This window comes from Marmota flaviventris, chromosome 12 (assembly GCF_047511675.1).
Source record: "Marmota flaviventris isolate mMarFla1 chromosome 12, mMarFla1.hap1, whole genome shotgun sequence".
In the NCBI taxonomy this organism is placed as follows: domain Eukaryota; kingdom Metazoa; phylum Chordata; class Mammalia; order Rodentia; family Sciuridae; genus Marmota; species Marmota flaviventris.
The window spans coordinates 64,987,267-65,011,266 of record NC_092509.1 but is presented as its reverse complement, the minus strand read 5'-3'; the positions used below and the strand labels follow the sequence as shown (position 1 = coordinate 65,011,266).

The 24,000-nt window shown below is 31.4% G+C and overlaps 1 protein-coding gene across 1 annotated transcript in view; it reads left to right on the top strand.

The window, feature by feature from the left end:
* Positions 1-24,000, top strand: part of Spata17 (spermatogenesis associated 17) — a 186,671-nt gene that overhangs the window by 78,815 nt on the left and 83,856 nt on the right. The window contains exon 6 of the mRNA XM_027934643.2: positions 1,262-1,385. Within this exon, the coding sequence (XP_027790444.1) occupies positions 1,262-1,385 (124 nt within the window). The remainder of the gene's footprint in view (positions 1-1,261; positions 1,386-24,000) is intronic.

Below are 24,000 nucleotides of genomic sequence, written 5' to 3'. Positions count from 1 at the left end.
AATGGAAACAAATTTGTTTGGCTTTACCAGGTTACTTAGCGATTAATAATAGCCTTGAGATGCAGGTCAGAGAGGTCATTGTACCAGCTTGCCAACACAATCTAAATGTGCAGCTAGCCCAGCTCTGTGGGTACAGAAGCCCCCAAAATACTATGCATAAAGTAAAACAGGTTATTTTCTGACTCCTTTTTTCATATTAATAAGCAATTTTCAAGAGAAGGGTGGCAAAATGGGGTCCATGCTACTCCAAGTAATTCATTTATTTTGCAATTTAATCTTATGTTGAAAAAATTGCTCTGCTGCAATAGCAGAGCATGGTGATTTTTAAACGTCAGAGTGTTTCATAAGTAACCTTGTATGAAGTATTACATTAGTATCCTTTAGCAGAAAATTGCAACAAAATATTTCTAGAAATTAAAGGAGAATTCTTTTGTTTTTGAAGTGTTTTTTTCCCCTACTTTTCCCTGGTATATTTGAGAAAAAGATGATTTGTTTAAAATTTTGCTGATGGCACCAGAAACACAGTTATATATCTATTTTCTCAAAAAAGTACAATTTATAAATATTACATTGACATGAGTAATTGAGTGTCCTATGAGAATACAATTTTTTTCCATATTTGATATCACATTCTTTTAGCAGATGTTTTTCATATAGCATATTTAAAAGCTTATATTTTTTAGATTTCTAGATATACACATAAATGATGAAAATTCTCAACATTTTAATTGAATTTGTCATACTTTAGAAAGACTTCAACTTACTAATCTTTTATTCTAATTTCCTATATAATTAAATAAAATGTCAATCTCTTAAATGCACAATAATAGATGTAATCTTATTGATATTATTTAAACCGTCAACTGAAGTAAAGTTACAGTAAATTAAACATATGTATAAAACCTGTCACACTTTTTAAATTGGCCCTGTAGGTAGTGTATAAAATGAATAATTTGAGATTTCTAAGTATAATACCAAAATTTAAAGAACATCACTATCTCAGATGCTTTCTTGGTATATTTGAGTATTTTCTTGTCTATTTAATTTTGACATATAGAAATTTGAATTTTAAAATTTAATTAATCTTTTTAGTGCTTTCTAAAGATTGCAAAGATTCACATAGAATATGCAGGTCAGACACACTGCTGATTTTGATGGATGTGGATAATGGTTGCCCCTCAAAAAACTTGATTATCATCAGTGAAAGAATTAAAATATTAACAGATAGTATCATAAATAACTGCAGACACTTTTGATGCAGGGAGGCACTGGAGGAGTTTGCAGAGATGAAAGAAAGAGAAGAGAAGAAGGCTAACCTCGAAAAGGAAGAGAAGCAAAGAGATTATCAAGCCCGAAAGATGCATTACCTCCTCAGCACAAAGCAGGTTGGTCTACCTGTCCCTGACAGCTCCCGTAAGCCACTTGGGCTCCTAGCCTGACAGAGATAAACTAGCAGGCTGAATGGGACATGACTTGTTGAAAAGATATCACAAAGACACTACTTCGAGTTCAATTTCGTGCTTCTGTGTAGGTGTGCGCAGGCACCATGACTCGCCTGTGACAGCTGCTTCATAGAGGCAGGCTCTGCGAAGCTGGCAGAAAAGTCCAAGTCAGCAGTGTGATCTGCCACAGTGATAACACAACACGAAGGGCATAACCTCACGTTCAAAACTCATTCCCAGCGGCTTATTGTTGTGTTGTGAATTGATCAGGAACTAACAAGTTATTAAGCTGAGATGGCTTTTATGTTTTCTCTTTTAATTGAGCAAATGTTGAGATTGAAACTATTCTCCCCCTTTCTAAATCTTGATGGAAGTTTTCAGGTGATGCTTTTAACAAAATTGTTTCAGCAATTACATCTTCACATGGAAAAATAAATGTGGTATCTGAAATACTTAGAAATATATCTCCTATACTAGCTAAATTACCTCAAATTTTGTCATGGTTGCTAAGAAAGAATACATTGCATGTAGAATATTCTGCTCCAAGAGAAAAATGGTTTAAAAAATGCATGCATTTGGGGTTGGAATATGTTTTGTAACTTGAGCTCTAATCAGAAACCTAGCAGTTTCTGAGTTTTATTTTTTCTTATAAACCTTTGACTCCTCCAGTGTCTTAGTTCTAGCCAGATTCACATATTCAGATATCTTCAGGGGTGGGCAAGTCAAGTCCCAGGGGGTGGAGGGTGAGATCAGGGCTGAATGCCATAATTAGAAGTATCCAAATGCAACAACAGTAAATACTGGCCCTGTGTATTTGTAACCTGGATCTTCTGCATCTCTAGCCCTACTTTGTAGTCTAAATGCTAATAATGATGCCTGTATTTACTTGGATTTATATAGTTGAATTATCTTCATTTAACAGCTAAGGAAATGAACTCAGAGCTATTATGTGGCTGATTTACAGATATGAAACTTGTAGTAATAGATCTTGTACTCAAACCAAGGTCTTTTGACTCAAATTAAGGAATAAGTTAAATATAATTTTAAAGTTAAAAAGCAAATATTTTCACTTTTTATTATAAAATCTCTAACAATGTAAAAATTGTAGTTGTATGATTGATATGATCTACTGTGTATAGGGGAATCCAAATCATAAATTCTTTGTACCCAAATGTTTTTGCTATTAGGTATTACTACCAACTATCAATAATTTCAACTTTGACTAAATTAGAGGGTTATTAATACTACTGATTCTTTAAACTTGATAATATAGTTGTTAATTTTGGTAACTCCAAGCCCTTTCGTATATTTGTATATTTCCTAATCTGAATTCTAATTGTTTATTCTTGTGATGGTTAGTGGAGAAAGCAATGAAAAAATGGAGAAATCAGATTTAATGCAAATATTTGTTCATTCTATACAATGCAAGGTTTTGAAATATTGAGTGTATAGTGGAATAATTTTAAAAGTCCATAAGGGGTTGAGAGTGTAGCTCAGTGGTAGAATGCTTGCCTAGCATGCATGAGGCCTTTGGTTTGATCTCCAGCACCATTAAATAAGTAGATAAATAAGTAAGTAAATAAATAAATAAAATAAACTGAAATTTAGAAAGCCCATTAGAATTTGATTGTTTTACTAATAAAAATAATAGCAAATATCTATGGGGTGCTTACCATGTGCCTTGTACCACAATAGAGACTTTATTTTCATTATCTTTTTAATAAGATTGATTTCAGTTTTAAAATTGAGTGTCCAATTTCATAAATATTTTTTCAAGTATACCCAGAAGACTTGACTCATGGACCTTAATGAATTTTCAAATAACATTGCTATTGTGTTTTAGGTATATGTGCATCAACAAATACAAGTTGTCTATGCTGCATTCAGTTTTTCTCCTTGCTTATATGGTATGCAGGTTACTGGTAATACCAATGTATAGAAACTGCAGTTCGGTGATCCCTTGTCTCCAGACTTCACTGGCATCTAATAAAATCATTATTTTTGAGGCAGTATGGTACAAAGGAAAGAGCCTGGACATTATAATCAGACAGCTGAATTGGCCTCTCAGCTCTCCCACTTACAGTGAGATATTAGATTACCTTGAGTTTTCTGAGCCTCTGTTTTGTTCTACATATATGGGATAATGAAACCCACCTTGAAAGAATTTTATGAGGATTAAATGTAATATATTTAAAAGAGTGCCAGGCTCTTGGAGGGCATTCAGTAAATGATCACGATCATATTACTGGAATTTAGCTTGTCAAGGATAAGCTAAGTTTCAATACTTTCATTTTCTTCTATTTGTTGTACCAGTTGAAAGCACCATTTTTTAAAAAATTCCTTTTTTTCTTTTGGTTATTAATGAAAATTAGAGATCTTTCTACTGGCGTCTTTGTATTGGTGCCCCCCTCCCACCCCATCTCATTTTAAACATGATTTCACAGACTGTAGGGTATTATTGGGGGAAATTATGGCTTCAAATCACCTCCCTAGGAGAGAAATATTATAAAAATATCAGAGATTTTAGTTTGACTCTGGAAAGCTGGTATACAATGGTGAGATTAATTTTTGATCACAGGAACTGGAGTGATAGAAGGACAACCATTTGAACCTAAGGAGATGTCCCCCCCCCCCCAAGGCTTTTATTTTTATTTATTTATTTATATGTTTATTTATTTATTTATTAGAAAACTGTATAGCCATTATTTAGTTAAATAAAAAGGTAAGGCACATTCACTGTAACAGCTTTCCCCTTTGTCCTGATATGAGAAGGAAGCAAGATAATTTTTATTATGTATATTTTATTGTTGTTCTTTTCACTTATAAATGACAATAGAGTCTATTTTTACATATTTATACAAACATGGATTATATCTTGATTTTTATTTTTATATTTTATCTTTGGTGATAAAGTTAAATAGCAGATCACCTTAGTGTCTCATTTGTTCGTTTTTCCAGGGATTAGTTGTATTGACTGAAAGATACTGGAAAGTCAAATGTTTTATTCCTTATGTCCCTCCAGATTTGCTTTCCTTGGCTTTAAATCAGTACTTTTCATCGCCTTAGAAAACTCTTTCAAGTCAAAATCACATACTCTCTCCATCTAAACAAATGTATGCAATACCTTAGTATTTTAATATAGTGGATATGAATTTCAACCTAATCAGCTGATTACTCCAAATGACATATTTTTGAGTACCTACCATGTGTTGATACTGTACTAGGACTTTAGTATATATACATATATACATACAATCATTATTCACAAGGAGAATTCAGCCTAATTTCAATCTAATGTCAAACAACTTCTTTAAATACAAGGAAATTGCTAATTTTCCATTATAGCTTATATAAGCAGTCTCACTGAAATTAACCACCATTTATATTAGTGATTTTGCTGATGCAATTGACTATTTTGTTCTGTTTTAATCAAAAACTTTGAATTGTTTCCCTAAACTAGACGTGAGAGTGAAAGACATAATGTACTTAACGTAATTTTTGTTATTCATTTTCTCAGAATGACTTGGCAATTATATAGGAATTTAACTGTGAATTTAAAAATATTTCTTGTTTAGATCAACTTCATTCCTTGTTTCAAGAGTTTTGACTTCAAATTATATTAGATACACTTAAATAAAAAATAAAAGCAAATGGTATTTTAAAACCTTGTGTTTGACTTTCAATATGTACAGATATTTGAAAATTTATCAAATAATATTCAAATGTGAATTATTTTTATAAGTCTGTCAGGGTAGGAAAAATTTTGTTGACCTGTTTAAATGGAATAAATAAATCTAACAACTTTTGCAGAAAGAAACACTATTTTTATTGGAAGTTTCAATAATTTTTGGAATGGTATTATTAATATAATTTGTGGAATACTAATTTCTACATTGAATTTTCATAATTCTGATATAGTTTACCTTAGATGAGTATAAATAAAACATTAATTCAGGCAAATAATGTTTTTAAAAAGCTAAGGAATTGCCAAAATTATGTTTATGAATTTAGATATAGATAGTAAATGAAACCATGTGTTATTTAGTGCATTAATAATTTTTAAATGATTCTGCTGATATACTGATATATTCATATACTGATAGCAAAGTCAGCTTTCTTTTTTAAAGTCAGCTTTTAGCCTATTTTAATATAAATTCATTGTATGTCTTTAAATAGTTTCAAAAGATATTACTAATTTTTACTGGTATTAATGATCTCATCTTTATTCAAGCAAATATGTTTGTGCTAATAGGAATTACACGAGTAAATAACTAATATTGCAATGAGTGAATTAATAGACCCCTCAGGGTTTTATTAATTAAAAAGTTCAAGTCATATTAAAGCACCTTTTGTATATGTTTATTTCAATCAGAAAGCTGAACATGGTAACTTATTTGCATAAATAATCAATCACCATTTACTAGTAGTAATAAGGTTAATTTGTTGCTACAGCCATAATAGGATTAGTCAATTATATTTCCCAGAAAATACTATTTGTTATGCACCCCATCACCTGTAAAACAGGATTGGGTTTAGAGTCCTTATTAAATGAACACATCAAAAAATCTTTGTCCCTGCAAAAGTTTTTTGAAAGGAAAGCTAATTTTAGTTGATTTGAGTAAACTAAAATGCAAGCATTGCCTCCATTTATAAATTTAATTTATCTTTCTGCAAAGATTGATTATTTAATAAAGTTATTTATTTTGATTCAGTAACCAGTCAAACTAAATCTAACATATATAGGACATATTTCCTTTGAAGAAAATCTCATTTGCAGATTTGTTTTATTCCAAATCAACTGACTTTCATTCCTTTGCCCTTGTTCTTGGGTAATAAATTATGTTGTCTGCTCCACCTACTGGTTGATACATGCAAAGGCCTATTGTTGGATTTATTGGAAGATTACCATCTCAAAACATTTGCCAGAATTTTTAAGGATTCATCAACAAGTTTATGGAGACAAATGTAAAATTCAGCATCTAAATTATAAACACTGATGCTTTAAAATAAAGCTTATTCTATCGGATTATTCGCAGTAATAGTTATCTGATTAATGTAAATATTTCCGTATTTTTTATTTTTTTATCATATGTTAATATGATAATAAAAAAGAATGAAATGCAAAATATACAAGTAACTGGGGGTTGGGGTTTTTGCTCAGTGGTAACGTGCTTGCCTAGCATGCATGATGCACTTGGTTCGATTCTCATCACCACATGCAGAAAAGTGAAAATAAAAGTCCATCAACAACTAAAAAATATTTAAAAAATACAAGTAACTCAGTATAACTGTATATATTTTGTTTTTTTTTTTATAGCATCTGACCATTTATACACATTTAAAGCAAAGCTAAAATGGAAAAATTTTAATTCAATTAAAAATTTTACACAGATATTATGAAAACAATTTTCATGCCATCACATATATAATAGTTTGTTTATGTTTTCTCTTTAGCATGAAAACATCATGCTAAAATTTTCATATGTGAAATACAGAAATAACTATTTTCAATTTATAATTCTTTAAAAAGACCCTTTACTCTGGTTATATTGATAGAACTTTACTTTGAAATATTTTACTTTTCAAGAAAGACAAAATGCTTTCAGCTACTTCTTTTCAAAATTATATTAAGTCATATTTTATAAAAAAATAGTGTCTTAATTAAAAAATGAAACTTGACAAATTCATAATAAATTGGTATAAATTGGATTCTGCAATCTGTATACAGGGTAAAAATGGGAGTTCATAACCCACTTGAATCAAATGTATGAAATATGATATGTCAAGAACTATGTAATGTTTTGAACAACCAATAATAAATTTTTTTAAAAAATTAATTGGTATCCTATTAATATGGAAAACATCTTTATGAGAAAAATCTTACAAATAAAAATCTATTTGAATGAAGAAATATTTAATTCTTCCAAATCACTTATTGCTTTCATTTGTATCTTCCTAGTACCATATGTGTGATTATTTACTTTTATTTTGAGATGATGAAGTCACAGAAAAGTGGCAGCCTTTTGGTGCACACCTGCCAGTGTTTGCATTTGTATGTGTGTGTGTCTCTGCATGTCCTGTGTCTTTATGTCTGAGATGTATTTGGAAAGGCTTCTCATTGTTCTTAGGCAACAGTATACCATAGGTATGGTATGAAGCTCAAGAGTGATGTTAAAATACACCTGTTAATGACTCGCTGAAACACATTTTTAGATCTCTTGATCTTTCTGACAAAACCACTTCTTTGAATTTAAAGATATTAATTTGTTTCTCGTAGTTTCTTGGTTGACTCTTTTTTTTTCTTTTCTGTATTTCCATTTTACAAATGCAAAAGGATGTGTATCCCTTTCTTCCTGTTCCTGTTAATAGTACCTTAATCTCTGCTGTGACTAATATTACGTTTAAGATCTTCATGGTCTGACATAATCTTGATTTGGGGGCATTCACATGTTTCTTTGCTTCAGTTTTTAGACTCTCTTTCTATGTGTTCTTTCCCCCTTATTTTTCAAACCAGTCTTTATTAAACAATAACAACAATGATTCTAAACTATTTCATCACCCAAGTTTTTGAAATAATTTTTTTTCATTTTTCACCAAATTCTTTCAATTCATCATTCCAGATGTGTTTCAAATCAGTTCCTTCATGCCCAATCCCTGAACTCTGAACAACAATATTACTCTCTAAAATGATTTTATTTTTCTTATGTCTTTTGCCTTTTAACTCAGTATATTTACCTCTATCAGATAAAATTTTCTAAAATAGCATTTTTATTTTCTTTCCCCTTGTAGTTTATAAACCTTTAAAGACTCCCTGTTGTCCATAAGATAAAATCCACATTTTCCAGCATAAACATTTGAAACTCTGTATAATCAGACTCCATTTTGCCTGGTTAGTCTTATCTCCCTTTGCTTCTCAATATGAGTGTCCTAAAGAGTCTGATTTTATAGTTTGGAAAAATTCTTCATAAAAAAGAGGGATCATGATCTGACATTGCTTTCCATGCATGTATGAATTTCTCAGAATGAACCCATATACTCTGTTGTAGCTATGAAGCTCTAATTTAAAAAAAAAGAAAAAGAAAAACTGATCATAAGAATTTTTTATGGATGTATGAAGTAGGCAATTTCTTGTAGCTTTTTATATTCTGGAAATTCATAAGACCCCCCTTGTCAAAACATACAACACACTTCTCCTTTATGTGTGATTAGAGGAGGATTAATTTTTTGTCTACTCCTCACAAAATGGCAACATTTAACTTGCTTTCAACTGATAGCTTGAATTTTACCATACTTTACCATTAATGATGCATTCTTACTTCCTGTTAAAATACTTTTAGAAAGGAAATATACAAGCTATTAGCTGTCCTCATTAGTATAGCTTGGTGAAAACTGATAGATTATGAATAGCTTATGATAAGAGGAAGGCAGAAAAATACACCCAAGGACCTGAGGCAATACTTAGTGTATAAAGACTCAAATGGACTTAAGGTTGGTGGTGTGTGTGTGTGTGTGTGGGGGGGTATCTCGGAATGCTAAAGGGCATAATGAATGCATGGAATATCTGGGGAGGAAAGTAGGTATTTGGGGCACTAAAAAGAAAACTAGGAAGACAAATGAAAAATTTGTCAATTTTGTCATTTTGCTAAAGTTTACTACTATTTAGTATCAGTTATTATCTACATAACTATATATGCCTTTTATTTTTGTTTCCTGTATCTCAGAGCATTCTCAACTATCAGTTCTTAATTCTTACATGATCTGCCATTGAGTTCTGACACACTTCTACAGGAAATGAAGAGATCTGGCAGTAACTCAGATTTTTGTATGGTTTGGAAGATAGCTTTATTAATTTTACATGAAGGATCTTATATTTGCTTTTGCTAATTTCCCAACGATTTATACAAATGTTTTTATAGAAAAATTTTTACAATATGAACTCACGTCTACAGAAGACCTTACTCTGGAATAAGCTAGAACACATAGGACTGTTAGGATGATCTTTCCAGCCTCTTACTGTAGCATGATTTAAAAACCACATATAGAACATGAAGCAACTTGCTCATGGTTAGTTTAAAGAGTTAATTTAAATAAACTGTGATGCTGAGGCATCCACAGAACAGTGAACATCTTATTAATAGTCTGGCCCTGTGGTTTACATCTGATTCACCTAAATACTTAGGAGGAACTTTATCATAGGTTGATGACTATCCTGGCTTCCTCTTGGGATATGCAGTGTTTGTTGATTTATCCTGAATTCATTTAACTCCCATTTTTCCCTATCTTTGAAATGGTTTAGTATTTATAAAAAACATTGATTCTGAGTGAGTTCATGTACAAAGAAAGAGAAAAACTAGGGCTTTAATACAAAAATGTAAAGAAAGCAAGAACATAATTATCTATGGTATCTTCATGTGCACAACTCAAAGCAGTTTATTATATTCACATTCACAGTACTCTATAAGACTGCAATTATCTTTCTGGTGATTAAAAAGTTGTTGTTTGATATTCCTTTTTCCTCTGAATACTTAGGAGGTTTTTTCTCCCCAAAAGATTATATAGTAAATTAAGATCTGACCTACATTTTTGGATCCATAGTTTAAGAGGAATGTCTTTGAATTTGGTCATTTGTTCTTAGTCCCAAGTGAGCAGTCCTCATCACAAAACCATCACATAATTTGTTACTATTGGCAATCTCTCTTCAGAAAGGCCAAGGACTGAACTAGCATGGAGAATGAATTAGCTATTAACTTTTACATTTTATTTCCTCCCTCTTTTACATTATAGTTTTTATTATCTTGTAATATATGAAAGGGATAGAATTATTGTCCATTGTCACTTCTCTTTGAGGAAACAGAATGAACTGGTTAAAAAAATCCTGTTGTGTCCCCAAATGAGTTTCTTTTTTGCTTTTCTCCTTTTGTCATTTTTAAACTGCCACTAATCTAAGAAATATAGGTAGAAAAGTTACTAGAGGCAAAAATAAAACAAAATTAATTAAAAGAGAGCCACATCGAAAAGTAGAAAATTGCCTTAGCTAATTTCCTTATGCATGTTTTCCTTTTCAATGTACAATATATTGAAATAGTTTCTTAAGCAAAACATACTATAAACTTCTTCTTTACATGTGAGTAGAGGAAGAGTCACATGTCTTAGGCATAAAGTTTGTGTAACTTAGGAGAACCACCTTAGAGAAGAATGGATGCAAAGTTTCAAATACAAGAAAATGAACATATTTTATAATGATAAGATAAATCATTTCCAACACATTTGAAATTTTAAAAGTCTGAGAATACCCAACAACTTGAAATCTCAAGATATAATATAGTACTTTAATTAACTGCCTAAAAGAACAACTCTGTAATGTTTGTTTTCTGTACCTTTGCTTGATGCTCTTTGCTTCTTTTTTGACAATTTTGTTACACTTACTGAAGTGAGAAGAGAAAAGTTTATTATTTTACAACATTAATCTAAGTTTTTATTACTGTAAAGAAAGTTACATGTTGTGTTATATTAAGTATGCTTTTTGAAAGAGAACTCTTCCATTTCCAGGAAATGATGAGAATCAAATTCCCCATTCAAATTTACACATCTGGATATTGGAATAATTTTTCACAGACTAGTTTCAGGCTGTGTACGTTGCAAACCCCATTTTCCTACTACCCACATATTTCCAGGGCCAGGCACTTTAGGATGTTCATATTGCCTTGGCCCTCCAGCTTCATTCATTGTACTTCACTGGTCTACACAGTGGGAAGAGTATTCCTACAAATTATTTCTATATAACTATTAAGAATTATAAGTATATTTGCAAATGATAGAAAACCTACATAAATATATTTACCCAAACCCCAAATAAATGTGTAGACATTGTATTTCTTCCTATTTTGGTCCCCAGCAAGCCCACAGCCATTCTTGTGTCATCCAATGGAAGGGAATGAAAAGAGCATTAACTAATATCCTAGTTCTGCAAATTAACAAAAAGAATGACCTGTGAGCATATTTCTGGGTCTCACCATATACCTTAGAAGAGACTTATGAAAGTGAGGGATCAGAAGCATAAACTTCATTACTTTCACTGTTATTTTGCCTCTGGGTAGAACCCATTTGGGTACAGTGTGAAAATCCTGCTGCTGTTAAATTTGTTAAATAAATTTTTAACTTTTGCACATCAGAATTCACATCTGGCATTCAGACATTTAAGTAAACATGAATTTAGTCCCATGTTTATAATTGAAGCATAGGCTTTTCTTTAGTCCAGTCATTTGGATATGAAATTTGAACAAATTTTTTGGACAAGAAACTCCTGGTCTATTTCCATCAGTAAACTGGGTGATTTTTAAAATATATTAGGTTATGGGGTAAAGATAGATCTTATATGTGTATATTTATATGTATGGACACACAAAAAATACAAACATAAAATTTCAAAAACAGTTTTAGTAGAAGATTCAAAAGTCAGAAAAAAAATTAGGACAAATATACAATAAATGTAGTTCCCATTTCTTACTGGAAAATATTCTTCCACTTACCTTTGTAACTAGCACATTTTTTAAAAAATTGCACTATGTACAAATATTTTACATAATGCAGTAAAAAGTTAACTATACTTATTTCTATTGTTTTTGTATAAAATTAATATTCTCAATAAGTTAATTACGATCAATCCTATCATTTTCTTCATTGATTTGAAAATATTAAGTTTGAAATATTTTTTAGCTTTTAATGGGTCCTTTTGTTATTACCTAATTAAATGTATAATATAATAAGATCTAAAATGTAGAAGTACAAGGAAATTAGGTCATTGATGTAACTAGATCTGATGAAATAATCAGGAAGGGCTTAATAGTATTGTTGATTTAAAGATTTATTTCTATTATTATTATGACTATTTTTCAATTTTTAGAACATATCATAAATACTTGGTTTGAGACCAGTTATTAATGAAATCATATGATAACTGATAAAGAAGAGTGAAATTTGTCAGATTATGATTTACTCTAGCTCTTCTGTGAGATCGGAATAATAACTTTATATGGTTAAACCCTGCACTCCCTATGTCCTCAATATTTAAATTCACTCTTTTGGATTGGAAAACTTTAGAAATCTTTCAACTGAGCATCTGGTCACAAAAGTTTAGATTTTCAAGCTTTGCTTTAAATCTATCTTATTTTCACTCTCTCTTTCCTTTTAATCTTTCCCTTTTCCACCCCATGCACCCTGTAATCAAATACATTGTGTGCTTCATATTAAAACCAGGGACATACAGAGTGAGATTATACTCCCAACCATTTTCTTAAATTGAATTGCTAATATAGTTAGTGGTTAAGATTTTCAAACATAGACTAATGTGATATGTTGTTAATTTTCATCTTTATAGGTACATGACTGTTTCTTAACTTCTGAGATTAAATTAAGGTATAGTCCAACACAATAATTCATCTATGAACTTTGGATTTTATACAGTGTAAAGTTGGTAAATATTTTAAAAGATATAAAAAGTTTTCTCGATATTTTTTGCATTTATTACAATAATAAAAGAAACGTAACAAAGAATAACTACACTTGTTTATTTTAAAAGTATAAAATTGGTTTCATTTTGGTGTGGCATAATTTAAGTACTTCAGTATAAGTTGGCAGATTTTCTGCATAGCTAATAGTCCTGTTAATTCCTGTTTATATCTATTTTGTCTTTTAACAGTTGGATTTATTTCACTCAACAGGGGTTCTTTTATTCAAATAGTATCACAAGAAACAGTAAATTAAGAGATGAGAATTGAAAAGGAGTTATGGAAAAAATATAAAAGGGAAATAATTTGTCTTTAATATGTGAATGTTTCTTAGACAATGTAAATAAGCTAAAGGTCTCAAAAACTATTAGTATACTAAGAAGAACTTTTGCTGAAAGAATATAATTTTTTTAGCTTGAGAAAAATTACATTTTCAGGGTAGTAAATAATATAAATCACTCCTAATTAGTTTACCAGTACCCTTATTTAATTGAATTTCAATTTTTTTCATCAAGTTTATTTATCTTTATTTTCCACTTTTAAGTTAAAACATGGACCCACACATGCATATTTAGTTGTGATATACCACTAAATAAACTGAATCATTACAATAATAAGATTTTGTTGTACTTATCATATTTGTATATCTATATTTTATGTACATAAGATGATCATGGTATCATCTATGTAAGCACTAAATTCTCATTATTGAAATTATTCAGTTTATTTAACCTGTACTTTTATTTGTATATGCATGCAAAAATCAACATGCCTATCAAGTATTGTAAATATTAAAATTGTTGTTGACTTCTCCCTGACCTCCCAACTCAGATTTGTTCCTCTTATCTCTACTATGTCTTAATATTAACATTTACCACTGGTATTATGGTGGTACTTCTCTTCAATGTAGGTGAATTCATAAAGGAAAGCAATCATCCCAGTTTGTAATACCAAGGTAGGTTCACAAGTAATAACACTTGATTAGTAAATAAATAGTTAATGTACATGTCTAATTCTGACTTATAATACCTCTAGATTCAAAACAAGCAAGGTAGCTTTTATTTAATCCCAGTCATTCACTATTTCTTCTTTAAATTAAAAATAACCATACCTTAAATAATTTTGAAAGCTATCTTTTTAATGATGTCTTTTTTTCTCAAATATATTTTGTGGGTTTTTTTAAAAAGCAAATATTATATAGAAAGAAAAGACAAAAGGGAGCTAACATTATTAAAGACTCTGTATGCTCCAGGTCATGCAACTATATCGGGTAAAGATGAAATTCAGACTCAGAATTGTCTATGTTCAAAATCATGCTTTCCTGGATAGTAAGGTTTGAAGAAGGTTTAAAAGGCACCAACCTCAAGGATATTTTCTTAACAATGGATAAAATCATGTCTTCAAAGTTCTGTTTACTTGAAAGCATTTCTAGACAGCATATTCAAAATTATTGGTCTTTCATGTCTTGTGGGAATTAGATTATTAAATCTTCAAACTTCAGGAAATGAGGGTGGAAAGAGACAAGGCTAAGATGTAAGATCCTCTCACAGAAGGCAAGCAAAGTTTCCTGGGTTCTTATGGACGGTTTTTATTTGTCAGAAAAAGAGCCAAGAAAAGAAGAATAAGGTATGTAGCTGTCACCTGTGTATTTATTATTTCTGTCATTGAGACTGAAAATCTGAAACAATAGAAATCCATTTCATCATTCAATTACACATTTTTGTAATCATTTTATTTGAGATAAAGAGATATTTCTGAGAATACAAATATCATTAACATCTCACTCTTGAACTAACTAGTAAATTTCTTTTAATTAATAAATAATTATGTCATTGAGAAAATTGGATTTGTTATATCTCAAATGGTAAACTGAAACTGTAGTTATTGATAGAATCAGCTCTATCTGAGACACAACATATTTAAAGGCAGAAGTGAGATAGAGGAACTAGTATGGAATAGTCAGGGTAGAAACTTGACTATAAGAAGGAAAAGAAATGTGTTAGAGCTCAAAATGTAAACCTTTTTTCCCCTGCCTAAATCTAGAACCAGTGAAAAGATATAATAGACAACAGATGGAGATTAAAAGTATCAGTTTTATTAATTATGAAATCTGAATTGGCATTTCATATCTGAATCAATAATGAGCTTTTTTTCTACTTAATTCCATAGTTCAATCTATCTCCTCATCACAGCAAAGCAAGAAAACCAGCTTTCCTAATCTGAAAGGAAGTGGAAGCAAATACATTTGCTTCCCATAGGCAAGTGGTTTTCAAGAGGTGGGAGAAAGGGCATAAACTAGGCTGGAATAGCTCCTTCTTAAAATTTTAAAAATTTATTCTGATTTCTTATACATGACAGTAGAATGCATCTTGACACATTGTACATAAATGGAGCACAACTTCTCATTCCCCTGACTGTACATGTGCAGAGTCATTCCAATAGTGTAATCATATATGTATATAGGGTCATAATTTAGCTATTGTGATTTGAGCTGCTCTAAACATTGTTGTGGTAGAATGCTCTTTTCTTGATGCACCAAACTGAAAACTTGCTCTCTTCCTTGACACGGTAAGGAACAAAGAACCACCCAGTGAAAACATGAGAAATAGGAAATATGCACTCCCTACTAATTAGATAGGAAGCAAATTTAGAAGAGGGCATTTAGAAGAGTAGAAGTATATGCATGTTCATAAAAGAGCTACTTGGAGGAGAAATCTTGAAAATACAAGAGATGAAATAGCTTAGTAATCATGGACCCAGAAAAGGTGAGAGAAGATGTGTTGAAGAGAATGAAGTTATAGGTTTCAAAAGCGAGAAGAGCTTAACCTCCATGTACAAAAGGAATAGTGTAGAATCACGTATGGATCCTTTTGTAGGGAAGGCCAGAAGTTGAAATAATTAATGTTTGAGGACCTCAATATTATGATTGATCTTCTAAAAAAAAATCTTGAAAACAATCAGCGAGGGAAGATTATTTAAAGCCACAGTGGATCCAGCGAGGTTTGAGGTCTACAAATGTGTAGTGTTACCATTGTGCCTGGTTATATGATTTTTTCCAGTAGACATCAGCAGCATGATACTGTAGACTTGCAGAATAATAATACGAGTATTAGTTAATAATTATTGAATGCTTATTGTGAGCAAAATATTTTTGTAAGTGCTTTATGTATTTCTTTTAATTCATATATCACTTTTAAAATAGATTATTTTTATCCCCAATTTAGTGATGAGGTATCAAGAGATTAATAAGGAGCCCAAGGTCAGTATTAGTAGGGTTAAGGAAAAAGAAGAGGTCTAGGGAAGAATCCTAAGCAACAAACAAACAAAAAATCAACTGTACTCCAGTTCTTGCAGGGACCAGTAAAATAGGGACCTCTAAAGAGAGAATTGTTTAGTGAGGATATTTTCCCTGGAAATCGTTTCAATGGAATTTTTCTCACAAAGTTTTTAAAAATGCAGTATGGTTAAAGGGAAATCGAGTTTCTACTTTCTTTTTCTTGTTTCACATTCAATGAATTACAATATGATTTCTGCCACAAGAACAGAATCTGCTTTTGCAGAGGTCACCAGCCATCTAATTACCATTCCAATAGTGCATTCTCCCTGCTCATGCTGTTCCCTTCTGGGTAGCTGCTGACACTGCTGACCTCCATGAAACTGCCTTCTCCCTTGTGTCCTGCTTCTCCTCTCTCATTGTTTGTTCTTTTTGAGTGCCCTTCATGGGCTTCTCTTCTCCTCCTTAGTTCTTAAATGTACATACCCTGAAATACCTTTCCTTGGCTCTTAGTCTATACTCACTTCTTCAGTGATCCTATTCATTTTCACACCTTCACCTGTTTGGTTTTTTTTTTTCAGAAAATGCTCATTTGCTACCTGCAACCCCTTTCCTGAATTACAGATCTACTGTTAACACCTGTTTACTGTTGACCTCTCAACCTGAAAATTCTGTGGAAAGCTCAATTCTAATAACTTTAATGCAGATATTTATGTTCCTACATAAATACTCCTCTTTCTATCTTTTCTGCCCAAATTCTAAACCCAAGCATTTCTTATGACTCCACTTTCTCTTCTATTCATTTTATTAAATCAAGTATTAATGTCTTCTGATTCTGTTTCTATGGAATGTTCCTTGTCCATCTCATCTTTTTTTTTCCCACTTTTCTTTGTCCTTACCTCTAAATAAGAAATTTTCAATTCCTCTTCAAATGACTTGTCATATATCATTTGTTAGATCATCATAGATTCTCCATTCTGAACCAGGTCCTGAGATAGGCAATAAGACAGGATCTTAACAATGTCTGCATATCAGCTTTACAAATTAAAACTAAACAATAGCCCAGAGATGTGTTTCAGAGATTCTCATTGAGCTAGTTTTGGGAGAAGCTTGGATATCAATATTTTTCAAGTTCTCCAAATAATTATAATGTGCAGCCAGATATAAGGACCACCAACTTAACTTACACACAGGTCAAGAAAATGTACACCGTTCTTGCCCCCGTGGAACATAAATTCTGTTTGAAGATACAAGTATTAAAAACAGATATCCATATATATGTATGATTAAAAGTTACAGGTGCAATAAAGAAAATGAACAAGGTACTATGAGAGAAAGAATGTAATAAGACAATCTAATTTAGAATGTATTGAATCATAACAGTCATTTCTAAAGAAGTAGTGTTTATAGTGAATTCTCAAGGATGAGTATGATTTGGTCAAAGAAATGGATGGGGGGAAAACGCTTTGGTGAATTTGAGTCATGGATATTACTTAAAAAAATGGCACTTAAAAAAAAAAGCCAATATGGTAGTAATGGGAAAAGAGAAGCAAAAATGAGATCCAAAAAAAAATGTGCAATGCTAATTTATTTTTTAAAGGTTCATTGAAAATCAAATTATAGGTCTTTAGAAAGGAATCAAAAAAATACTACTTTAGCTTTCCCATAGATTAGCGGATAGAGACTAAATATAAATCTGTGGCACTTTGATGAAGATATTATGGTTGCTTGTACTGTAGGGATATTCATGGTTATAAATAGGACCCTATGGATTCAAGATGTACTTTAGAGGTGGAGTTAATGGAACCTGCTGGTGAGTTGGATATAAGGGATAGGGAAAATCAATAATTATCAAGGATGATTCACAGCTTTTGGCTTAAGACATATAAGGGATAGGGAAAATCAATAATTATCAAGGATGATTCACAGCTTTTGGCTTAAGACATTGGTGTCAATCACTTTTATTTTTTAATAGGCTTCATTTTTTAGAGAATTTTTAGGTTTATAGCAAAATTAATAGTAAGATACATAGACTTCATATATACCTCCTCCACTCTCACCTCCCCCCATACATTTGTTACAATCAATATATCTATATTGACACATCATTAGCCCCAAAAGTCCACAGTTTACAATCAGATTCAGTCCTGGTGTTATGTCTCTTCTGGGTTTTGACAAGTATATAATGCCATGTATCTGCCACTATAGTATCATATGGAGTACTTTCACTGACCTATAAATTGTAGGTTTTGTATTTATTCATCCCTCCCAACCTCTCACCTCTCAACCTGAAAATTCTGTGGAAAGCTCAATTCTAATAACTCTGATCCTTTTACTGACTCCAAAGTTTTATGTTTTCTGTCATGTCACGTAGTTGGAACACACACGGCTTTACAAAATTGGCTTCTTTAACTTAGTGAAATGGAATTTAGGTTGGAAAATGGAATCAACTATTATAAACATTTGTGTGCAGGTTCAATCGATGTGAGTCTTCAACTCACTTGAGCTCAACTGCTGATTTTTATGGTATGAGTATTTATTTTGTTTCATAGAAAACTGTCAAACTATGTTGAACAGTTGCTATACCATTTTTTATTCTCATCAGTAATGAATGAGAGTTTCTGTTGGTCTACGTTACATCTTCACCAGTATTTGATATTGTTAGTGTTTTGTACTTTGACCATCTTAGTAGGAATATAAGTATCCTACATTAATAGGTATCTCATTATTACAGTTTATAATAACCTAATGATATGTGATACATCCTATATTTCATATTCTTTCTTACCATTTTCATGTCAACTTGGAGAGGTGTCTCTTCAGGCCTTTTCCTCATTTTATTATTAATTTATATTGCAGCAATTTACCTTTCCGTAGAGTGTTCAAAGGAAGTGGTGAGAAAGGATATTCTTCCTTGTTGTAAATGTTGGTAGGGAAAATCATAGTTTCTCAACATTATGTATGATGTTAACTGTAGGTTTTCGTAGATCTTTTTATCAAATTAAGGAAATTCACACCCATTTCCAGTTTGTTGAGAGTTTTTATCATGAATGGGATATTGCCAAATACTTTTTCTTTACCTATTGATATGATCGTGTAATATAAGTCTGGTTTTTGAATGATGAACCAGTCTTGCATATGTGGAATGAGTCCCACTTAGTTGTGATGCATAGTTATTTTTTACTTTGTTATATTTTATTTGCTAATAGTTAAAGATTTTTGCATTTGTAATTTATGAGAGATACTGGTCTGTGACTTTCTTTTCTTGTAATGTCATTGTCTGGTTTGCGAATTGGGGCAATGCTGGTGTTATAGCATAAGTTAGGAAGTATTTCCTCTGCTTCTGTCTTCTAGAAGAGATTATAGAAAATTGATATAATTTCTTTCTTAAATGTGTGGTAGAAGCAATCCATCAGTGAATTCATGTGAGTATGGTATTTTCTGATTTGGAAGGCTATTAGTTATTGATTCAATTTCAGTAAGAGATACAGGCCTATTTAGATTGCTTTTTTTTTCCAAGATTTCTTTTTACCTTTGATTTTTTTCTGAAGTTTAAATATGATATGCCTATAAGTAATTTATTTTTACTTTTAAAAAAATTTTTATACTTAGTGTTCTTCGAACTTCCTGGATCTGTGATTTGGTGTCTAATATGAACTTGGGAAAAATTCTCAGTCATTTTTCCTTCAAAAATTTATTCTATATCTTTCTCATATTTTTCCTCCTATCTTCCCATTACAGATATGTTACACCATTTGTGGTTGTCCCAAAGTTCTTAGACTGTTCTTGTTCAATTTTTAGGGGACTTTCCTCTTAGTTTTTCCAGTCTGGAAACTTCTATGAACATATACCCAAGCTCAGAATTTTTTTCCTGAATTTTATCCAGTCCATTAATGAGCCTGTCAAAGGCATTTTTCATTTCGGTTACACCACGGTTTCTTTCTCAGAACTTCTATTCCTGTTTACATTGGTTAACATTCTTACTTGTGCATTTTATTCATTAGAGCTAATAGCATGTTAATCCTAGTTGTTTTAAAATCCTGGTGAGATAATTCCAGCATCCATACCATATCTGGTTCTAATTCTTGATTTGTCTCCTTGAATTGTTATTTTGGTTTGTTTTGCTAGAGTTTTCATAGAGTTTGCTTCTGCAGGTTTCATATACTACTGTGTTCTCTTTCAGACTTTCTTCTGGGTTTTATACCCTTTAAGGAAGATATGAAAATCAAGGGGTTACCATTTTATGGATAATTAAGTCCAAACTTTTAGCCTTCTAAGGTTGTCCCCAATTTCTCAACATCTCTGACAATAGCTTCATGCTTAAACTGGCCAACTTGATGTTCCGTGAACAGAGACTGTTTTCCTACAACTATATCTTTATTTTTATCATTCATTTGGCCTGTAATGCTTTTCTTCTTCTTTAATTGAAAAGTTCTACCTACCTTTAGAACAATTTCAGATATTTTTCCCATGGCACTTTCTAAAGACTGTGTACTTGGCCTCTTTTACGACAGTTATTGAGGATACTTAACTGCAGGCTACCTATGTTATAGTCAGTCACACAATTGTTCCCTAATCCCAACCATCCCTCCTGCTGAAAATGGCTTGATATGAATGATCACTTTTTTTGGATCTCTGTACTTACCTTAGACCTAGCAAGTTATGTCTAGATTAGTAAAGGCTCAGTATTTATTGAATTAATGTACAGAGAATAATATCTTACTTAAATGTCTTTATTCTTTTTTAATATTTTATTTTGGTTTTAGGTGGACACAATATATTTATTTTATTTTTATGTGGTGCTGAGAATCTAACCCAGTGTCCTCAAGCATGCGAGGTGAGCGTGCTACCACTTGAGCCACATCCCCAGCCCCTAAATGTCTTTATTCTAATCGATATTTTATGAGAATATATTAATACTAATACTGATGAGGATATCAAAATAATTCCTAAAACTATATATTTTGTTAATTTAGTAAAGCCAGCTATATCAATGGCAACATTTGGCTTGAAATATCTCTCTATCATGTACTGAAAGATCAAAGTGTATCTTTGGTTTATCTTTGGTATATAAAATACATTAGGAAAAAAATACTATTCTCTAAAATGAAGATATTACACAGTAGTTAGGGTGAATTCTCCCCTAGATCTACTTGTCCCTTCAAGTTACTGTTTTTATTTTCTGAGGTCTACATTTAATGTGTCCTCACTCTGTAATTTGACTCAAAACTTTTTTAAAATTTCTTTTTTTTTCTTTTTCATTTTTTGCAATGCTAGGGATGGAATCCAGAACCATGTGCCTGTTAGGCAAGCATTCTACCACTGAACTACACACCCAATCCTAAAAATTCTATTTCTTTTCTGAAGAAAAAAGAAAGAAGACAAAAATATTTGTAGTCAATAATAATTCATTTTAAAAAACTCTTGCTGATATAAGTTCTACACGAAATATATTCATATGACTCTGTAATGTTTCCATGAAAGTCTTACCCCTTCTGGGCACTGTATCTGAGGGTCTGTGTGACTATGACTGAAATGCATGTGGAAGCCTAACTGCTGTAGCTGAGAAATGACCATGTTTCCTCTTAGTTCTCAGCAAGAGTAATTGAATGTAGAATATCTTACTAAACGCTGGACTGTGACAGTGTGTTAACACTCTGACTATCTCCTAACAGCAGGGCAATTATTTGCTGAGTGGGATTTTTATAAATCCCCTGGTACTAGTATGTCCTGATAATTATGATGAAGTGCATTGGTCAGTGTTGATTCAGCAATCTCTACCCTAGCAAATATTTCATTCACAGTTCTCTGGCCCACTTTTACTTTTCTAGTTATCAGAGATCTTTACTAATATTCCTGCTATAATGTCTTATTTTTTCAAAAGCTGGTTCCTTAAAACTTGGAACTCAAACATATTTTAAACTCCTTTTAGAAATGTCTATCTCTCACAGTATTCACAAATTTAAATAAAAACAGTATAAAATTTTGTTCCTTTATGTGGCTATCTATAACTTCTGTCTGGTGTGTAATTGTCATTTCTGCTAATAGAACTTGAATTCTCCCACCTACCCTTTAAACTTGACTGTTCTTCATTCCCAGAATAAATGATCTTTTAGATAATGAGAAATTACTATTTTTTATAAAATTGAAACTGAAGCATTAGTAATTTGATTTGAGAATTACAGGTGCATATAGTCCTATTTCATATTCTTCCTATTGTATTTTAAAAATAAACCTCAATAACAAAGAGACAAAGAGAAAAAAATTAGAGTGTAACTTCCCTCAGGCAATTACAAAATAAAGGTCAGTGTATGAGAGGAAAATGACCATAAAAAATTCTTTGTAATATAGCAGTTGATGCTCCAAACATAAGAAGTATATCCATTTGTTTTCAAATGAGGTGCACTTTTGAATAATTTTTCACACAATACTTAAGTAGAAGAATAAAAACGGAGAAGAAAGAAGCCAACTGATAGATTGTTAGAAATATGGAATGGTTCAAAATATTAATGTAATGCTAAGGGTGAATGGGTAACAAATGGTACATTTGCTCGTTGCTCAACCTAACATAATTAATATTCTAGGTCATGCTTAAGTTCCCATGATGGAGGGTCTGAAGGGGGGAATTCAAGAAAAATATATATCTATTATATAACTCATTGCTTTTTTTTTTTCTTTTGACGAGTCAGAATCATAGCCTTTAAAAAAAATCAGTGCTTTCACACCTCATTTGCCGTATTCACCACTGGGCCACCAGTCAGCAGCCGGGCCTGATGCAAGGAGGTCAGTAAGAAGCTATTAGCAGGGTCCTCTCCTGAGATTTCTTGGGTCTTATTGAGTTGAATGTTAGCATGACAGTACTGCAAATAACTCAGTTGTAGGCTTTTTCTTTCTTTCTTTCTTTTTTTTCGAACAGTTAGCACAGATTTCCCCATAGTGTTGGTCACTCTAGAAAATTATTGCTGAAAATGAAGTCCCCAAAGCTAGCTTGGCAGTAGCCCTTCTAAGTTGTGAAAAATGTGAAAACTGGAAAATATGTCATAATCCCTTAGGGTTAGCTCTACCTTTTGTGACTCATAGTAATATTTTTTAAAAACCAACAACAAACCATTATTCATAAGTGGCTTACAAATAATGCAATATGGCAGCTGAGACAATAGTAAGTTAAAGTTGTTTTATTTACTTAAAGAAATAATAATTAAATGAATAGTATAGCAATATAAATCAGCAGGTATTTCCTTGCTATAGGATTGACGGAATGCTGGACTGTTTTTATTGATGTAAGTTAGCAAATGTATTAATTTCTAAAATACTGACACCTTGAAGATTTTAAATGATACATTTGAATTCAATTAAAATATATTTTCTATCTATATTTGATTTAAATTGCAAAGAGAATACACATGAGGAGGTCTCCATATAGGTTGCAAAATATAATTTAAGAAAGCTATCATGTCTACTGAGCTATTTGCATTTCCCATCTAGCCTATGTACACATGTGCATGCAAATGTAAAAGAAGATCAAGATTCCTAATGGGGTAAAGTTAATAGCTGGTGGCAGTTATTCAGGTAGATAGATATTTTAAAATGATAAATTATAGTCTGGTTAAATTGTAGTATTTAACCATTCAATCTGTAAATTTGCAGAAATTTTAGTAATAAGCTATCAGAATTCAATTAATTAGATCATTACTAATCAGACTGATTCTCCTACATCTTCTCATAGACTATTATATTACATGTCAGAATAGTCCTCTAACATAACATTAGCTTTTTC